Raw genomic sequence first — 18,379 nt, forward strand, 5'->3', positions numbered from 1 at the left:
ATCCTGCTATGGGAAAATGTTTTTTTAAGAAAATATATGTTTGTTTGCAGACAGGATAAAGGAAAGAAGTAATTCCCGTATTGATTGTCTATTTTAAATGACTCATCTTTACTTATTTAAGTGACAATAGACTTAATTCAATTGTCTTTTCACAGATAGCAGTGTTTTACAGATCTAGTCCACGACACAAGCTAAAGATTATAAAGGTAACTACCACTGCCATTAGGAAGAGACAGCTTTGAAGATGGACTATTATTTTGTTCCTTGGTATTATTTTTTAAAGTTTCGAGTACCCAATTCATTCTTTCCAATTAAGGGGAAAATTTAGCGTGGCCAATCTACTTACCCTGTGCATCTTTGAGTTGTGGGGGCGAAGCCCACGCTAACACGGGGAGAATGTGCAAACTCCACATGGACAGTGACCCAGAGCCGGGATCGAACATGGGACGTCGGCGCCGTGAGGCAGCAGGGCTAACCCACTGCGCCACCGTGCTGCCCTGTTCCTTGGTATTATGACACTGGGGGCTGGTTTTGCTCAGTTGGCTGGACGGCTGGTTTGTGATGCAGAGCAACGCCAACAGCGCTGGTTCAAATACCGTACCGGCTGAGGTTATTCAGGAAGACCTGCCTTCTCAACCTTGCCCCTCGCCTGAGGTGTGATCCTCTGGTTAAATCACCACCAGTCAGCTCTCTCCCACCCCCCACCCCACCACTCAATGGGGAACGCTAGCCTATGGTCATGTGAGGCTATAGTGACTTTATAACAACAGTTCGTGGCCTACAAAGATAGCTCAGCAAATCGCTCTGTAGTTTAATTTACTTTACAGTCCATATTTCTGTCAGCTAACCTACTTCTTGGAGGCCTACCCCTGCCCCATGCTTAATGGGGAGTGGTGCTCTTCAAGCCGGATGACCAATTGTCTCTTTCTAATTGGGAGAGATTCCAATGGTTCTTCATGGATTGCAACTAGTTAGTCATGCAACCATGAACAAGCTAGAATTTACAATTTCTAAGAGTATCTATGTGTATGGTGAAATTTGAGGCCTTATTTTTAGAGGCCACTTTTAAAATCTCTCCAGGTACTATTAATTAAATCACCCTTTACTTAAATTGTATGAAGTTGGAAGGTAAGTGAACAAAATGAACTGCGTATTTGCAATATTTTAATATGCCAATAATATGACTTTCAGTTAGAGGTCACTTGATCATAAATTTTATTTCATATCTCTTTCCTAATTTATTCTGACCGCCTCATGATCTGTTTTATCCAGGTGTAAAACTTCTTTGTGGCTGAATTCAAAGTGAACTGCCGAATGATCATGGGCGGTGGATGGCGGCACGGTGGCGCAGTGGTTAGCACTGCGGACTCACCCCGCTGACGACCCGGGTTCAATCCCGGACCTGGGTCACTGTCCGTGTGGAGTTGGCACATTCTCCCTGTTTCTGCGTGGGTTTCGCCCCCACAACCCAAAGATGTGCCGGTTCGGTGAATTGGCCACGCTAAATTGCCCCTTAATTGGAAAAATGAAGTGGGTACTTGAAATTGATTTTTTTTTTAAAAAAGATCATGGGAGGTGGATATACTTGAATGAAAATTCATATTTAATTCAAATAGCACAGCAAATTTCGAATAAACCACCTAATGGGGCTAGTCTGATCCCATATTACACAATATGCTGAGACATCTTTCGTGGAGCAACTTCACAAATACTTTTGAATTGCTGGGGGAGTGGTATATAGCTTAATTGAAATTGCAGAAGGGGAGGATGGCTCATTAAATTTGTGCTTGTTTAGTTTCTTTCGATAATATCTACTGTCATCCCATTTTCCTGCATTCTTTTGTATTCCTTAGTTTCACTGTGCAGCTAATTTCCTTTTAAAGTATACAGACTCAGCCTGAATGCAAAATCTGCTTTAGTAGCCAGATATTGTCATGCATTCAATATTCTAATAACTCTCCCTGAAACAATTTTTAAATTCTTCACTGCTCAGGTGATAGTCCTGTGTTTGTGTCCCTTTCAATTCGCCACACCTCAGACACAATAAAAACCTTCCATAATTTTGAATCTCTGCATTAGATTGACCTCTTAAATGTTCTATTGATACTTGCTCCCAGTTTATCATTTCCTTCTTTTTTTTTAATAAACAATTTTATTGAGGTACTTTTTGGCTCTGTAAACAGTTATAGACATCAAGAGAAAGAAAAGCAAAAATGTGCAAACATCCATGTACTTTCAATACTTCAATCGTAACATACTGCACAAGCCTGCTCCTCTCCCACCAGTACTACCCGCCATTTTTTCCCCCCTCCTCTACTCTACTCTACTCCCCCCCCCCCCCCCCCCCCCCCCCCCCAACTCCCTGCTGACGCTCACTCTCCCGCACAGAAGTCAATAAATGGTTGCCACCTCCGGGCGAACCCCTGCACAGATCCCCTCAAGGCGAACTTAACTTTTTCCATACCCAGGAAACTCGACATGTCCGCAAGCCACAACTCAGTCTTCGGGGGCTTTGAGTCCCTCCACGCCAATAGTATTCGTCGCCGGGCTATCAGGGAAGCAAAGGCCAAAACATCGGCCTCTTTCTCCCCCTGGACTCCCGGGTCTTCTGAAACCCCAAAAATTGCCACCCCTGGACCCATTTCATTTCCTTCTTCATAACTATTAATTATTTTTATTAAATATTCCAATATCTATTTTTATTTATTAATCTGTAACAAAGATCCTGTAATTTATCTCGGTGTTCATAATACAATTTTTTGAATCCGCCTCAACAAAAAACAAATGGATGTGTTAAGGGCACAGCTGATGGTAAATGCCGAATTGTACAAATCCCAAAAGGGAAACTTGAAACAACTACCCTCAACTGTGTTTTTTTTAAATAAATTTAGATTACCCAATTATTTTTTCCAATTAAGGGGCAGTTTAGTGTGGCCAGTCCATCTACTCTGCACATTTTTGGGTTGTGGGGGCGAAACCCACGCAGACACGGGGAGAATGTGCAAACTCCACACGGACAGTGACCCAGAGCCGGGATCGAACCTGGGACCTCAGCGCCGTGAGGCAGCTATGCTAACCACTAGGCCACCGTGCTGCCCACCCTCCACTGTGTTTGCAATTTGTATGAGGAGAGCTTTGAAATCCAGATATGATGACCCTGGTTCCTTTATGATAACTTTATCAAAGTAAATGTTTATTAAGAATTTTTTAAAAATAAGTAAAATTGAAGTATGCATAGATAAGACAACGATTTCTCACAGTATCACTGACGGTTCCAAACAATCCTAAATTAACTACCTTGAGGGTTAACTTTCCCCCAATCTGTTCCAGAACATGTTATAGATTTTAAGGTCTGTTAAACAAATCCAGTGAACTTTACCACACAGTGCTTTCAGGTCTGTTGGGGTTGTTTCTAAAGTAAACCAGCGGTTTGCTTTTTCAAATTGGGCTTCCTTCACGCACTGCTTACTGAAGGTAATAGCTGTCCCTGCTCTTGTCAAATCTAAAAGCATTTACACACAGCTTCGAGTGTCTCCTTAAATAAGCTTTATCCATTTGATCTCTCCCTTATCTTTCTACTTTCTTTAGAATTGCATTCTCCCAGACTTGATTACCGTCATCGCCTTATTTTACCTTTTTGAGTTTAAAAGCAAAGTAAACTCACTTTCTCCACCTTTCCTTCACACCTCATAGATTCTAACAACCTATTCAGATCTATTCATGTTCTGTATCTATTCTTACGAAATTACCTTGAGTAGACATCTGTTCGCAGTGTTGCAAGGTGTATTAACATATCAACTAGTTAGATTCACGCGGTCACTCTGTCCCTGATTTACTTGTCTTACTCACATATTCCCAGTTTAAACTATATGACCAGACCATTATCAGCAGAGAATATTTCAATTTCTTTGATTTCCCTGATATTTTTGTGACAGAAGTTAAATTGCATATGGCAACCAAATAACAAAGAGCAAAGAACAAAGGAAAGTACAGCGCAGGAACAGGCCCTTCGGCCCTCCAAGCCTGCGCTGACCATGCTGCCCGTCTAACCTAAAACTTTTTACACTTCCAGGATCTGTATCCTTCTTTTCCACGCTATTCATGTATTTGTCAAGACGCTCCTTAACCGTCCCTATCGTACCTGCTTTCACCATCTCCTTTCACCACCTCCTTCGGCAACAAGTTCCAGGAACCCCTACTCTCTGTATAAAAAAACATCCCTGGCATATCTCCTCTCTAAACGTTGCCCCTCGCACCTTAAATCTATGTCCCCATGATGTGGAGATGCCGGTGTTGGACTGGGGTGAGCACAGTAAGAAGTCTTACAACAACAGGTTAAAGTCCAACAGGTTTGTTTCAAACACTAGCTTTCAGATACCTCTTCATTCATCTGAGGAAGGAGCAGTGCTCCGAAAGCTAGTGTTTGAAACAAACTTGTTGGACTTTAGCCTGCCGTTGTAAGACTTCTAACTATGTCCCCATGTAATTGATTCTTTCACTCTGCCGGGGGGGGGGGAGCTTCTGATTATCCACTCTGTCTATGCCCCTCATAATTTTGTAGACTTCTATCAGATCACCCCATAACCTCCATCATTCCAGTGAGAACAACCCAAGTTTATCCAACCTCTCCTCATAGCTAATGCCCTTCGTACAGGCAACATCCTGGTAAACCTTCTGTACCCTCCCCAAAGCCTCCACATCCTTCTGGTAGTGTGGCGACCAGAATTGAATGCTATATTCCAAGTATGCCCTAACTACAGCTGTAGTTCGACTTGCCAATTTTTATACTCAATGCGCCGTCCAATGAAGGCAAGCATGCCGCATGCCGCCTTGGTTATCTTCTCCTGCGTTGCCAATTTCAGTGACCTGTACATCCAGATCCCTCTGCCTGTCAACACTTTTAACGGTTTTGCCATTTACTGTATATTTCCCACCTGTATTAGACCTTCCAAAATGCATTTCATCACATTTGTTGGATTGAACCCCATCTGCCATCTCTCTGCCCAAGTCTCTAACTGATCTATATCCTGCTGTATCTTCTGACAGTCCTCATCGCTATCCGCAGTTTCACCAACCTTTGTGTTGTCCGCAAACTTACTAATGAGACCAGTTACATTTTCCTCCAAATCATTTATATATACTGCAAACAGCAACGGTCCCAGCACTGATCCCTGTGGAACACCGCTAGTCACAGCCCTCCATTCAGAAAAACACCCTTCCACTCCTGCTCTGTCTTCTATGATTGTGCCAGTTCGATATCCACCTTGCCAGCTCACCTCTGATCCTATGCGACTTCACCTTCTGTACGTCTGCCGTGAGGAACCTTGTCGCAGCCATACTGAAGTCCATATAGACAACATCCACTGCCCTACCCTATATCAATTATCTTTGTCACTTCCTCGAAAAACTAGATCAGGTTAATGAGACACAACTTCCCCTTCACAAAACCATGTTGCCCCTTGCAAATACATCCACTTGCTTCCAAATGAGAGTAAATCCTGTCTCGAAGAATCTTTTCCAATAATTTCCCTACTACTGACGCAAGGCTCATCGGCCTGTAATTTACAAAGGTACAACATTGGCTCTTTTCCAATCCTCTGCGACCACACCTGTAGCCAGTGAGGATACAAAGATTCCTGTCAAGCTGCAGGAATGTCCTTCCTTGCATCCCTCAGTGTTCTGGAGTAGGATTAGGCCCCTGGGACTTGTCTACTTTGATATTCTTCAAGACGTCGAACACCACCTTTTTGATCTCAATGTGACCCAGACTATCTACACATCCTTCCCAAGATTCATCATCCATCAAGTCTCTCTTAGGTGAATACTGATGCAAAGTACTAATTTATTACCTTGCCCATTTCCTGTGGTTCCAAGCATAGATTTCCTCCCCTGTCCTTGAGCGGCCCAACCCTTTCCCAGGCTACTCTCTAACATTAGCCGCTTTCTTCTATTTGCCTTATTCCAGGCTTTACAGAATAATGGTGCTGTGGTAGCAATGACCGGGGATGGAGTAAATGATGCAGTTGCATTGAAGGCGGCTGATATTGGAGTGGCAATGGGACAGACTGGGACCGATGTCTGCAAGGAAGCGGCGGACATGATCCTTGTAGATGATGACTTTAAGACGATAATGTAAGTTGTACTTTGTCATTCCTACCAATCATTATGTAATAGAGTGCTGAGTGATGCGAACTGTAGAACAATGTGTCCTAAAATAAGAACAAGAATTGCTGGATAAACCCAGCAGATCAAGAAGCAGTTATGGAGAGAAACCGAGTCTAGCGGCAGGATTTTCCGTTGCCCAACGACGCTATCGTAATCGGCGATCGGGTGGAGAATCGTCTCCAACACTGGTTTGACACCGGTCAGCCATGCTCTGCCCCCTCTCTCAGGGTCGGGAACCCGGAGTGGCTTCTGTGGACTCCGTCCAGCGCCACCACACTTGGCCAGAATCGGGTCGAATCCGCCGTGCGCATGTGCGGCCAGCGACGCAGCCATTCTCCGGCCGTTTTCGGTGCGGAATCCGGGAGCTTCACCCGGTGCCGTTGCTAGCCCTTCACCGGTCTCTGAATCGGTGAGGGGTTGGTGCCAATTTTCCCTCGGGAACCTCTCACAGACTTAGCAGCCACTTGCCAATTGAAACGGAGAATCCAGACCTATGTTTCAGATTGATGACCATTATCAGAACTACAAACAAATCCCATGTATTTCTAGGTATCTTGAGTTCCAGCTGGTTAAAATGAAGCTTTTTCATTTGTCCTTACCTTGAGATTCCACCATGAAGAATTACCAGCAATTACATCCAAAAAGTCCAAAGGATCCTTGTTACAATTTATCATTTACTGGATTCTGTACTAGCAGATTAGCTGAAGTTGTGTTGAAGCTTACGGACATCTGCACATCTGGATGTGTGCTTTCATCAGCCTGGGTTTCCAGCCCTGTGCCCTGACAAATCTTTTTAAATGTATTTTTGTTTTATATGTTTCTGCAGTTCGCCAAGCTGCCCTACAGAGTGAGTGCTGTATATATTCATTATATACCACTTACATAAAATTGAGACACATGTCAGAATGTCATATCATAAACTATAATTGGCCTTATTGTAAGAAAAGAGCAAAAGAAAGCTCCAATGAACACTTAGAGCAGATTTGAAAACTTTATTTCTGAACCATACTTTTTCACCTGCTGGTTTGATTTTAAAAAAGGTTCAAAATTTGCACCAATGTGTTTTGGTTTTGATTCCAGAAATGGGACATTGTTTCCTCATTTTAATTTTTAAATAATGCTACACACAGGGTGATAGAAGTTTGGAAATCGCTCTCACAAATGACGGTTGATGTGAGGTCAATTGTTAATTGCAAATCTGCGATTGATGGATTTTTGTTTACCTAAGGAATTAAGGGACAAGGGGCAAAGATGGTTGCTGGACTTGGGTCACGGATTAGCACAGATCCTGTTGAATGGTGGGACAGACGTGAGGAGCTAAATGGCTGCCTTCTAGAAATAGAACATAGAAAAATACAGCACAGAACAGGCCCTTTGGCCCACGATGTTGTGCCGAATCTTTGTCCTAGATTAAGAACAAATTAATCTACCGTAATCCATGTACCTATCCAATAGCTGCTTGATGGTCCCTAATGTTTCCGACTCAACTATTTCCACAGGCAGTACATTCCATGCCCCCACTACTCTCTGGGTAAAGAACCTACCTCTGACATCCCCTCTATATCTTCCACCATTCACCTTAAATTTATGTCCCCTTGTAATGGTTGGTTTCACCTGGGGGAAAAGTCTCATGACAGTCTACTCTATCTATTCCCCTGATCACCTTATAAACATCTATCAAGTCGCCCCTCATCCTTCTCCATTCTAATGAGAAAAGGCCTAGCACCTTCAACCTTTCCTCATAAAGACTTACTCTCCATTCCAGGCAACATCCTGGTAAATCTCCTTTGCATCTTTTCCAAAGCTTCCACATCCTTCCTAAAATGAGGCGACCAGAACTGCACACAGTATTCCAGATGTGGCTGTACCAAGGTTTTGTGCAGCTGCATCATCACCTCACGGCTCTTAAATTCAATCCCTCTGCTAATGAACGCTCGCACACCATAGGCCTTCTTCACAGCTCTATCCACTTGAGTGGCAACTTTCAAAGATCTATGAACATAGACCCCATAATCTTATGTTATTCCTCCCCCCAACATGAATGCATAGCTCAGAATGATGCTGTGCTCAGTTACAGGATGCAAAATGCCTGGATTCTCTTGATTACCTCTTTGTGGAACAAAACACTTTTTTGGTTGATTAACACACCTTAGTATGTGTCATTACAATCTGTCCAGTGTGCTAGCCATGTCAGTTAATGTCAAACTTTCTGTTCCAGGTCTGCAATTGAGGAGGGGAAAGGAATTTACAATAATATCAAAAATTTTGTTAGATTCCAACTTAGCACGTAAGTATCACCAACGTCCTTAACATGAAGGAAATTTGTCACGGAAAAGCTTACTTTTAAAGTATTTAAATATAAATATATAATATTTTAAATAGGTAACTGTAAAAAGGTCTTAAAAGTTATGTTAATTCCTTACTCCATGATAAAACATGAACTTTGCAGCAATTCTGTACAATTTGATTTTTTTCTCAGGAGTATAGCTGCTCTAACGTTGATTTCTCTAGCCACGTTGATGAACTTTCCTAATCCACTGAATGCAATGCAGATTTTATGGATTAACATAATTATGGATGGACCACCAGCACAGAGGTAAAAGGAAAAGTTTAGATCATTGATGAAATGTCTCTCTACTAACTTATCTGGTTATATGTAGTTGTCATCCCAAGACATTGTTCATGGTGAGTTGTTCATGCACCACAACAGGATTATTTCCCTTATCCTGTGAAGAGTTGTGCTGAAATAAATGTAATTTGGATTTTGTTAATCGGAGTCCGACTCTGTGCACCTCACTAGTTCCATGTCGCTTTTCCTCACCTCAAGTTCCTTCTTTTACCTGCCACCTACTTTATCACTGCTCTTTTCACTCCCCTCATGTTCTTCATTCTTCTTCCCTGTCCTCTTATTTCTCTTTTAACCTCCTTCACTTCTCTTTCTGCTCTTTTTCTCTACTCTTTCTTTTCACTTTCAGCTCTGGTGCTTTGTGTTGAATCTTTTCTTTTTTTCTGAAAGACTTTTTTCTGTCTACTTTATGCACCTACTGCACTGCATGTAAAGCAACTGCAATGGTGAGGAGGACTGAACTGCAGAAAAGACCGGGCAATCAAGAGAAAGTGGGTCGTGGGGTGGATAGGAACGTCTCCATGTTACCAGTAAATTTATGCTTTTTACATCTGACATAATACATTTTATTTTCACAGTTTTATAGTGATAGTGCATTCCTGCTTTTACGTATTGGAACGTAATTTAGTTGAATATGTTTGGTAAAATTATTTAAGGGGATGCAGGGTCAGCTAACAAAGAAGGAAAGCATAGATTTGAAACATTATCATTACAAAATTTTATAATTTACAGACTCAAGTCAAGGATCTCGCAGTTAACCTAATAATTAAGATTAAACTGCCTCAAATTTGAAAACAACAATCAAAAGGAAAAATCTTATTGACTTTCATGCGTTCCGTTCCCCTACAGCACATTTAAAATGTTTGTTCCGCTTTATATGCTTAAGAAAAGCAGACTTTGTACTAACGTTCTCTCTAAGCTCTTCAATCTTGCAAAATGTTGACAAGTTATTGTAGGAACATTCTGAATCACCTTTGTTTTGTGTCCAGCCTGGGAGTAGAACCTGTTGATAAAGATGTCATTAGACAGCCTCCAAGAAATGTAAAGGACAGCATCCTGACCAGAAACCTGATTGTTAAAATTCTGGTTTCATCACTCGTCATTGTTTCTGGGACATTATTTGTCTTCTGGAGGGAGGTAAGAACCTGTTGGCCAATTGCACCAGCAAAGTCTGTCCTTTCTTCAAAGTAAGGGAGTTATTCTGTCTGTGCAAACAATTTAAAAATTACTAGCCAATTAGATAATTGAGTAAAGTGGTAATCGTAAATATGTTTTTAACAAAGATATCAGTTTTAAAAAAGCATGAAACATATTACAGAGTTAGTTTGATCCATGTGGTGAATCCCTTTGTTTGAAAGATTTAGTTTTTTAACATAAGCATCAAAAATAGTGTGCTGGTAATGAGTTTTGTGTTTGTTATCTGTGTTTCTCAGTTACAGGATAATGTAATAACGCCACGCGACACAACAATGACCTTTACCTGCTTTGTTTTCTTTGACATGTTCAATGCATGGAGTTCCAGGTCACAGGTAGGATATGAAAGGCTTGTAGCCGAAGTATGTTTATGTAGTTCAGGCTGTCTGCCTCAAGCTTATTTGTATTAATATGTCAATGAATCTTTAATGATCTTAGTTAAACTCAACACTGAAACGTAGCCAAAAAATACAGTCTTATGAAAAAAATGAAAATCGCTTATTGTGAAATGAAATGAAAAATGAAAATCGCTTATTGTCACGAGTAGGCTTCAATGAAGTTACTGTGAAAAGCCCCTAGTCGCCGCATTCCGGCGCCTGTCCGGGGAGGCTGGTACGGGAATCGAACCGTGCTGCTGGCCTGCTTGGTCTGCTTTAAAAGCCAGCGATTTAGCCTTCTGAGCTAAACCAGCCCCTCACGAGTAGGCTTCAATGAAGCTATTGTGAAAAGCACCTCGTCGCCACATTCCGGCGCCTGTCCGGGGAGGTTGGTACGGGAATCGAACCGTGCAGCTGGCCTGCTTGGTCTGCTTTAAAAGCCAGTGATTTAGCCAAGTGAGCTAAACCAGCCCTTCGGACATTAGCACAAATCTCTTTGGTTAGTAAAATTGCCATGAAGAGAAGCTTGTGTTCTTGTGCCAAACACTTACCCCACCACTGTTTCCTCTTAACTCTCAAATGTCTTTTCAGGATGTGTTGATAGGTAACACTTAATAAAGATAATAGTTGAACAGACATAGATTGCTGAGCAAAATATGTGCATGGTTCATGAAAAGATGACTGTGTTGGGGCTGGAAATGATACTCCTAATTTCTCCCTTTCTGCTCCCTTTCTTCCCTCCCCAGACAAAATCTGTTTTTGAAATTGGGTTGTGCAGTAACCGGATGTTTTGTTATGCTGTACTTGGGTCCATCATGGGGCAGCTGCTGGTTATTTACTTCCCTCCGCTCCAGAAGGTTTTCCAGACAGAGAGCCTCAGTATACTAGGTGAGAACTTTCCTTTGCTTTGCACAGATTTCAGAGTCAGTTTCTTGACATTTCCATCGTACTGACAATTATACACCCATTTGTGCATTTAGCATTTTATTGTGGTTTGCCATTCTCCAATTTAGTTTTTACTTTACCAAATATTTATGACATTGACTGCTAAATAGCCTTGGCACCATTCAATATTCACAAAAATCTGCAAAGTTACTTTCATTGATCATCACAAATTCATTCTTGAGGCTAGTTCTGGCACCTTCACCTTATTAGATTAATGCCATTTAAGGTAAAAGTCATAATACAAGATAGCTAATTGCAGAAATGCACGTGAGGAACTCTGCAATATTTTGTTCCAGCATTTTATATGAACCCAAATCCATGGAATACAAGCTATAGGTGTTTCATAAATGAGGTGTTATTATTGTAAGCACAGGAAACTGAAGCCTGGATTTTGAACATCTACACCCTCAACTATCTTACACTGCGTCCAGTCATTTAAAAGAACCTCACTACTAGTCACCTCTTTAGTCAATTAGTTACAAAATAACTGTGATTTAGTATTCTTCCTATCTGTCATTTGTTTAGATGAGTGCAGAGGATATGATGAGGGGGAAAAAAAGGTGTGGAATAACAACTAGCTTGAAAACGAGAATTGAAATGACACAAAACAATTAAGCCTTCTTGTGTTCATGACTGTATTTACTAATGTAAATTCAAAGCAGTCAGAAATTTTTGTTGGTCACTTACTCTGAACTAATGTCTTGCTTAAGGGCCACAGTGGAATACAAAACAAGTGTATGCCTGCCTTGCACCACACGGTGAGCTTCTGACTTCAGCCATAGGACTGGCAGATTGCCAGGTGGAAACTTGCCACGTCCAACAATAGGTTACACTCCATCAAATACTATTTAACATTTTAAGATATCACAAAGCACTTCGCATGACCGTGAGAAAATTAGACACTAAGCATAAATTAAGGGAGGTGACAGAGGTGGTGGCTACTTTTTGAAGAAGCTTTAAGTTGGAAAGAAATGAGGGGACAGACATTTAGGAAGAAAACTCCAAGTGTGACGGTTTTGATGGTAGAAGACAGAATCACTGACTGGACATGGTGGTATGGATGGGAGGGGAGGATATACAGTAGTAGACTTAGAAAAGCAGAGGATCTGAGCTGTAATAAAGGGCTGGAGGCAAGGATGGTGGTCCATGAAATGAAGAGCTTTGTTGTTGAAGACCAGCATAATGAAGTCGATGTATCTGAGGAATGGGATTTAATATGGAATGGGGTACGGGTTCTGGACTTGGGGAGTTGTGGTTTATGTGATGTATAACTTGAGAGGAGAGTGTTTGAGAAATCTACACAAACCTACATGTAGCAAAACATGGATGAGCATTTAAATGATGGTAGGGGTGTTGATAAAATCATGAGTAACAGGAGCACGGGTTGGCCATTTGGCCCATTGAACCGGTTTCATCATTCAGTAAGATCATAGCTGATCTGATTGTGAGCTTAACTCCACTTTCTTGCCTGTCCCCACCTAACCCTTGACTCCTTGAATATCAAATTTTTCTCTTAACACCATCTTGAATATATCCAATATGCTCCGCCATTCAATCATGACTGATATTTTCTCATCCCCATTCTCCTGCCTTCTCCCCATAACCCCAATCCCCTTATTAACCAAGATTGATACTTAAACTGCATTGAGTACAAGCGGCTCATCCTTTCCTCAGAATGCTGCCCTTCATCCCAGAAATCAGCCTGGTGAACCATTCTGAACTGCTTCAGTAAGACCAAAATCCCAATATGCAGCACTCCAGGCATAATCTCACCAAATCCCTACTTGTATACTTCATCTGCTTTGCAATAAGGCCAACATTCCATTCACTTTTTTAATTGCTCGCTGTACTTGCATGCTAACTCTAGATACAGGTATGTTGGTGGTCTTAATAATGGACTGCAAGTGAAGTTTGAAGCTCCACCCAGGATTGAATAGGACTTCAAGCTTGTGCATTCTAAGTGTGTAGCTAAAGAGAGAAATGGAATTCAACTGAGAAATGTCTATTATGGAGTGCACTAGAATGATTGGGAGTAGGTTGATTTGATCTTAGTTTCAGACTAGTTTGGCACAACATCGTAGGCCGAAGGGTCTGTACTGTGCTGTACAGTTCTATGTTCTATTATGTATTGCCTGGCAAGAACCAAATGGGATAGCTTCAGTCTTGTCAATGGCTAGAGGAAGTTCTTCTTTTCCTTGTCAGGTAAGATATCAAGATTGTATAGGCACAGTAGGGTTAAGTGCAAGAGAGAAGTAAAGCTGAGTGTCAACAGTAGCAAATGCATTTAAAGTTGTAATTAATATACATACACAAGTTGAACTGATATTTAAAGATAATGAGCGGCACCAACTGGCCACGCTGCACCCGAAAAGCAGCGGACCGCACGCGTGCAACGTGGCCGGTAAATGCCACGACCTATGGTTTCCAAGCCATGTCACGATGGGAAGCCTGCCCATTGTGGGCAGAACCATTTTTGGCAAATCTGCATATTAGAGCGAGACAGCTATCCTCACTCTAATATGCAGCTCCCTGAGGTAACCGAGGCGTTGGGATCTTTCTCCTTTGCCTTGGAAACGTTGGGCGAGCAGCATTCAGACTGGTCTCCACGAACAGGGACCAGTACTCATAGGGGTCTCCCAGGGAATCGGAGGTCCCCAGGTGCTTACCCTCTGGACAGGGTGGCACTTTGGCAGTGCCACTGTGGCATTGCAAAGAAGCCCAGGTGTCACTGCCAGGATGCAGGCTGGCAATGCCAAAATGGCATTTTGTGCGCGATGGTGATTGGGCCTGGGGGTGCCCTGTGCATGTGAGGTGGGGTGCAGGGAGTGGGGGCTTCCTTATAGGTGAGTTGGGGCTGCGGGAGGGGGGGTTTGGGTGTTGCGTTCGGGGGTCAAGGGATCTTGACGGGCATTTGAAAATGGCTTCCTGATCTCTCCCTGCACCAAGGAGTTTCGGCAAGCAAGGGTCCTCGGTCCAAGAAACGGGACTAATGTGGCCTCGGCTGCACTTTCGCCACTGAGGCCCCATAGCTAACCAGAGTTGCGATAGATATCGTTGAATTTCTCGGTGCTGCGAGCGCTGGGAAACATGCGGCTAAACGTGCTCCCATTTGGTTCAATCGCGTCCATTGCCTTTGAGGGAATTGTAGATTAAATCTTGGAAAATATTGAAGTTAATCATGCAGGCATTGGAGAAGGAATGTATTGGCCCATTGGGGCCGATAGAAAGGAAAATTATCAAACTACAGGACTTTCAATTTGTCCTTTCATTTTCTTAATCAAAACTGAGATATACTTGTCTCTTAATCACATGTTGTAAATCGAGAGGGAGCAGTACCATATCCCACTTTTGGTCTGGCAGATTAGAAGACAATGGATCAAGAACCAAAAGAGCTGGTGCCTCTAAATTCGGCAATATTCTGAGTACCACTGATTCATTCGGATTCAGCAACTCATCTGAATTAGCTTACTTGTATAAACCAATGTTCTGAAATGTTAACAGAAATAAGAAAAAGTACTTTCCCTGGTGGCACAGCGGTTAGCACTGCTGCCTCACAGCTTTAGTGTCCTGTGTTCAATTCCGGCCTCGGGTGACTGTCTTTGTGAAGTTTGTACGTTCTCCCCGTGTCTGCTTGGGTTTCCTCCAGATGTTCCGATCCAAACATGTACAGTGTAGGTGGATTGGCTATGCTAAATTTCCCCTTAGTGTCCAAAAGATTAGGTGGAGTTGCTGGGTTACAGGAAAAGGGTAGAGGCGTGGTCTTAAGTGGGGTGCTCTTTCCAAGGGCCGGTGCAGACTCGATGGTCCGAATGGCCTCCTGTGCTGTAAGTTCTATGATAATCTATGATGGCTGCGATTTTATTGCTTCCATTTCCAAAATAAATCCACAAGATCTAAGATTATTTACATAATTTTTGATATATGTGCTGAAGAACATGAATGGCTTGAACTGTGTAAAGTGCTGCTTTGTGACAGAGTACCAGGGATTATGCTTTTGAAAAGATCACTTTTAGAATGAGGGCAGGTCTAGGATTGAATTCCAGGTTACATTTCCTGTACCATCCGTTTGAAATTACCCATTATTCTTGCATCTAATTTCTGCTATCTTAGACTTAATATTCTTGTTTGTCATCTTGTCATTTTGTGTATTGTGGTTTTCCTGAGCCTTTCAAAAGATTTTTTGTAATATTTTTCTTTGAAAGGCAAAGTAGTAATGCGAAATACTGAGAATTCCGCAGTGTTTCATTGCCTTTTGGTGTGTGTGAACCCCTTGCATAAGTCATGATTTCAGACTGCTGTTATAATCTTCACAATGTGTTAATTATCTTTTCAAATTTTTCTCTTCTAGATCTTATTTTTTTGGTGGGGCTCACTTCCTCAGTTTGCATAGTCTCTGAGATCATCAAGCGATTGGAGAGACGGAAAGAGAAAAGCCCAAGACGAAGTAAACCCTTTCTAGATGTATGATGCATATTGCATCTTGTAATTTAATGAACAAGATACTAGGTTCCTAATGACCTGGTGATGTGCTTGAAGGCTGAACTTTGAATTGATATATAATGGCACTCGTAATTTAAAAGGACTTAAATAGATGTGTTGAAAATGAGGACTATGAAGTATCTCAGCCTCATCTGTTGGGATAGCACAATGCAAACCAGAGGTGGGATTTCTCCCTGCAGACAGTGTGATTTTGCTGCTTCAATGTACATAACATTTTGCTTTCTGTATAGGAAGGACTCTGCAAATGGATGTGGTGTAGTCTGTATTACACTGGATAGAATGAAAGCCTTTTCTTTTCCTAATTTGAATACTATTATTTATCATTAAATAGTATGTTACTTTATATATGGTGGTGTGGATTTCAATAGCATAAATTAGGTGTTCATATGCATTGGGCATTCCATTTATTCCAAGATTTAAGCCACAAAAGTAAGATGCCTGCAGCTCGTTTATTTTCTTAATATAAAATAATGTTAAAAAATAAATTGCTGAAGTGCTTTTGTGTTCTTGTTTTTAAACTTTTTGAAGGTCTTGACCACTATAGAGCAACCATGGTTTGCAACCTAGAGGCTGTGTCACAAGTGTATATATATGTTTTAACAGAAAAAGTGCAAATGTGTACAGTTTTGTGTCAAATGACGTCTGTGTATGTCAGAGCATCAAATTAATCAGATAAAATAGCCTGTAATACTGGACTAAATACAGAGCCTGCATTTTTTTTTAACACGTTTGTTCTCATTAGTAATTGAATGCATCAATTGTGTAAACCGTGATAATATAAACAGAATTGCTTTTTCTAAAACTTGGCAAATGCAATGAAGATTTGAAATGTAGGCAGTGATTTTTTTTTTGTATTGGGCGATTGACACCGTTCGTCAGGCTACATCTGTGATGGAACTGTACAGTATTTGAAAAATACAATTTGTAATTAAATGATCTTTGTAAAACTTGTCTCTTTTCTTGGGATGGTACATTTATTTCATTTAGCAATCTTTCAACTGTGGAAACCTGATTTCAATAGTGATCCTAAAACCATAGCTCACACTGAATCACTGCAGCTTCTCTCCAATCTGAGGCTATTAATTAGTATGGCTGTTAAATAATGTCACAATAGAGTGCACAACATTGTGATCATTGTACTAAATTTAATTTCTTGAATGTCGTCAATTGCAAGACAATAAAATAACAGGTTCCACTGTGCCTCCAGAGGCACAAGCTATCGCAATGGGCTCCACAGTCCCGCTGGTTCCCAAGGTCATAGCCACACATTAAATATTGCTACCATACTTCAGTCTTTTCCAGCTGACAGTGGACTGAGTACCGTAGCCACATATACAATTGATAAGTTTTTTTTACTCAGAGTAATGCAGTTTTAAAGGAGGATGGAGGATCAAATGGCTGATCAAGGAAATAAGCAGGGTGACAGGCTAGAGAAGCTGAGATTCACTCGGGGGAAGAGAAAGTTAAGGGAGATGTAATGTACATATTCAAAATCATGGAAAGTTTTGATACAGGAAATAAGGAAACTTTCCAGTGACAGGGAGGTTGGTAACCAAGATACTTGGGAAAAGAATGGAATGGTAGGTAAGAACAAATTATTTGATGGGGAGTTTTTATTATCTGGAACACTGCCTGAAAGTGTGATAGAAGCGGATTCAATAATAACTTTCAAAAAGGAATTGAATACATAGTGGAAGAAGAAAATATTGTAGGGGAAGAACAGGGGCCAGAATAACTCTTTGAGTTAATATGGGCACAGAGGGCCAATTGGTCCGCTACTATACCATATCTGACTAGAATTCTACGGCAATCTCAGACATTGGGGAAGATAACCAAAATGTGGTTTTCTTAGCATGAGAAAACTGAGCAACATTCCAAAGCTTTTATTGTCCATCCTGAATTGCCCTTGCAAAGCTGCTAATGAGCCACCTTTTGATCCACTGCAGTTAATGGTGTTGTAGGTGCACCCTTAGTGCTGTTAGGGTGCTCCAGGGTTTTGACCCAATGACTTGAAATCCCTAGATGTGGGGGATAATGCTTGGAGAATATCATGCCTTTTAGTGATTTTACTAATGAATATGAGTAGGCAATATCGAATAAACGTAAATCATGTTTAATTACTACAATGGCAATTCTAAGTGGGACATATACAGTTCTGTAGCTTTAATGCCAATGGGATAATCTTTGGAATTCTGAAAGGCGATAGGGAAAAAATGCCAAATGGTGACAATTTGTAAAAGTTTTAACATTTTAAATACTTTGCATGAAATATCCCTATAATGTACTGCAAGTAAGTGTACAACAAACTCCAGATATTGCTGCACTGTCAGGGAAGTCTCTATACCATTGGAATCCTTTAATCATTTCAATTAGATGACCCCTTCTATACTCAAGGGATTACAAACCTAATCTGTGCTGCTGTCCTTATTCAAAACTTTTAGCACTACAGTAGTATCATTCTGGTGAATCTGCACTATGGCCCTTTCAAAACTATTTTTTTTTTTGCGGTGTTGGGCCCAGAACTGAATACGGTATTCCAAATGGGGTCTAACCAGAACTGTAGATAACAAAA

General features: G+C 41.3%; 1 protein-coding gene across 3 annotated transcripts in view; it reads left to right on the top strand.

Moving 5' to 3' along the window:
- atp2c1 (ATPase secretory pathway Ca2+ transporting 1) overlaps positions 1–16,758 on the top strand; it is a 132,838-nt gene extending 116,080 nt beyond the window's left edge. For 2 of the 3 annotated variants that reach the window (XM_038796557.1, XM_038796558.1), the window contains exons 20-27: positions 156–206; positions 5,966–6,132; positions 8,384–8,452; positions 8,645–8,761; positions 9,781–9,928; positions 10,225–10,320; positions 11,109–11,250; positions 15,656–16,758. In XM_038796557.1, coding sequence (XP_038652485.1) covers positions 156–206; positions 5,966–6,132; positions 8,384–8,452; positions 8,645–8,761; positions 9,781–9,928; positions 10,225–10,320; positions 11,109–11,250; positions 15,656–15,774 — 909 coding nt within the window. In that variant the 3' untranslated portion in view covers positions 15,775–16,758. The remainder of the gene's footprint in view (positions 1–155; positions 207–5,965; positions 6,133–8,383; positions 8,453–8,644; positions 8,762–9,780; positions 9,929–10,224; positions 10,321–11,108; positions 11,251–15,655) is intronic. The other variant, XR_005460603.1, reaches the window with a different exon arrangement.
- The last annotated feature ends 1,621 nt before the right edge of the window (positions 16,759–18,379 follow it).

This window comes from Scyliorhinus canicula, chromosome 5 (assembly GCF_902713615.1).
Source record: "Scyliorhinus canicula chromosome 5, sScyCan1.1, whole genome shotgun sequence".
Lineage (NCBI taxonomy): Eukaryota > Metazoa > Chordata > Chondrichthyes > Carcharhiniformes > Scyliorhinidae > Scyliorhinus > Scyliorhinus canicula.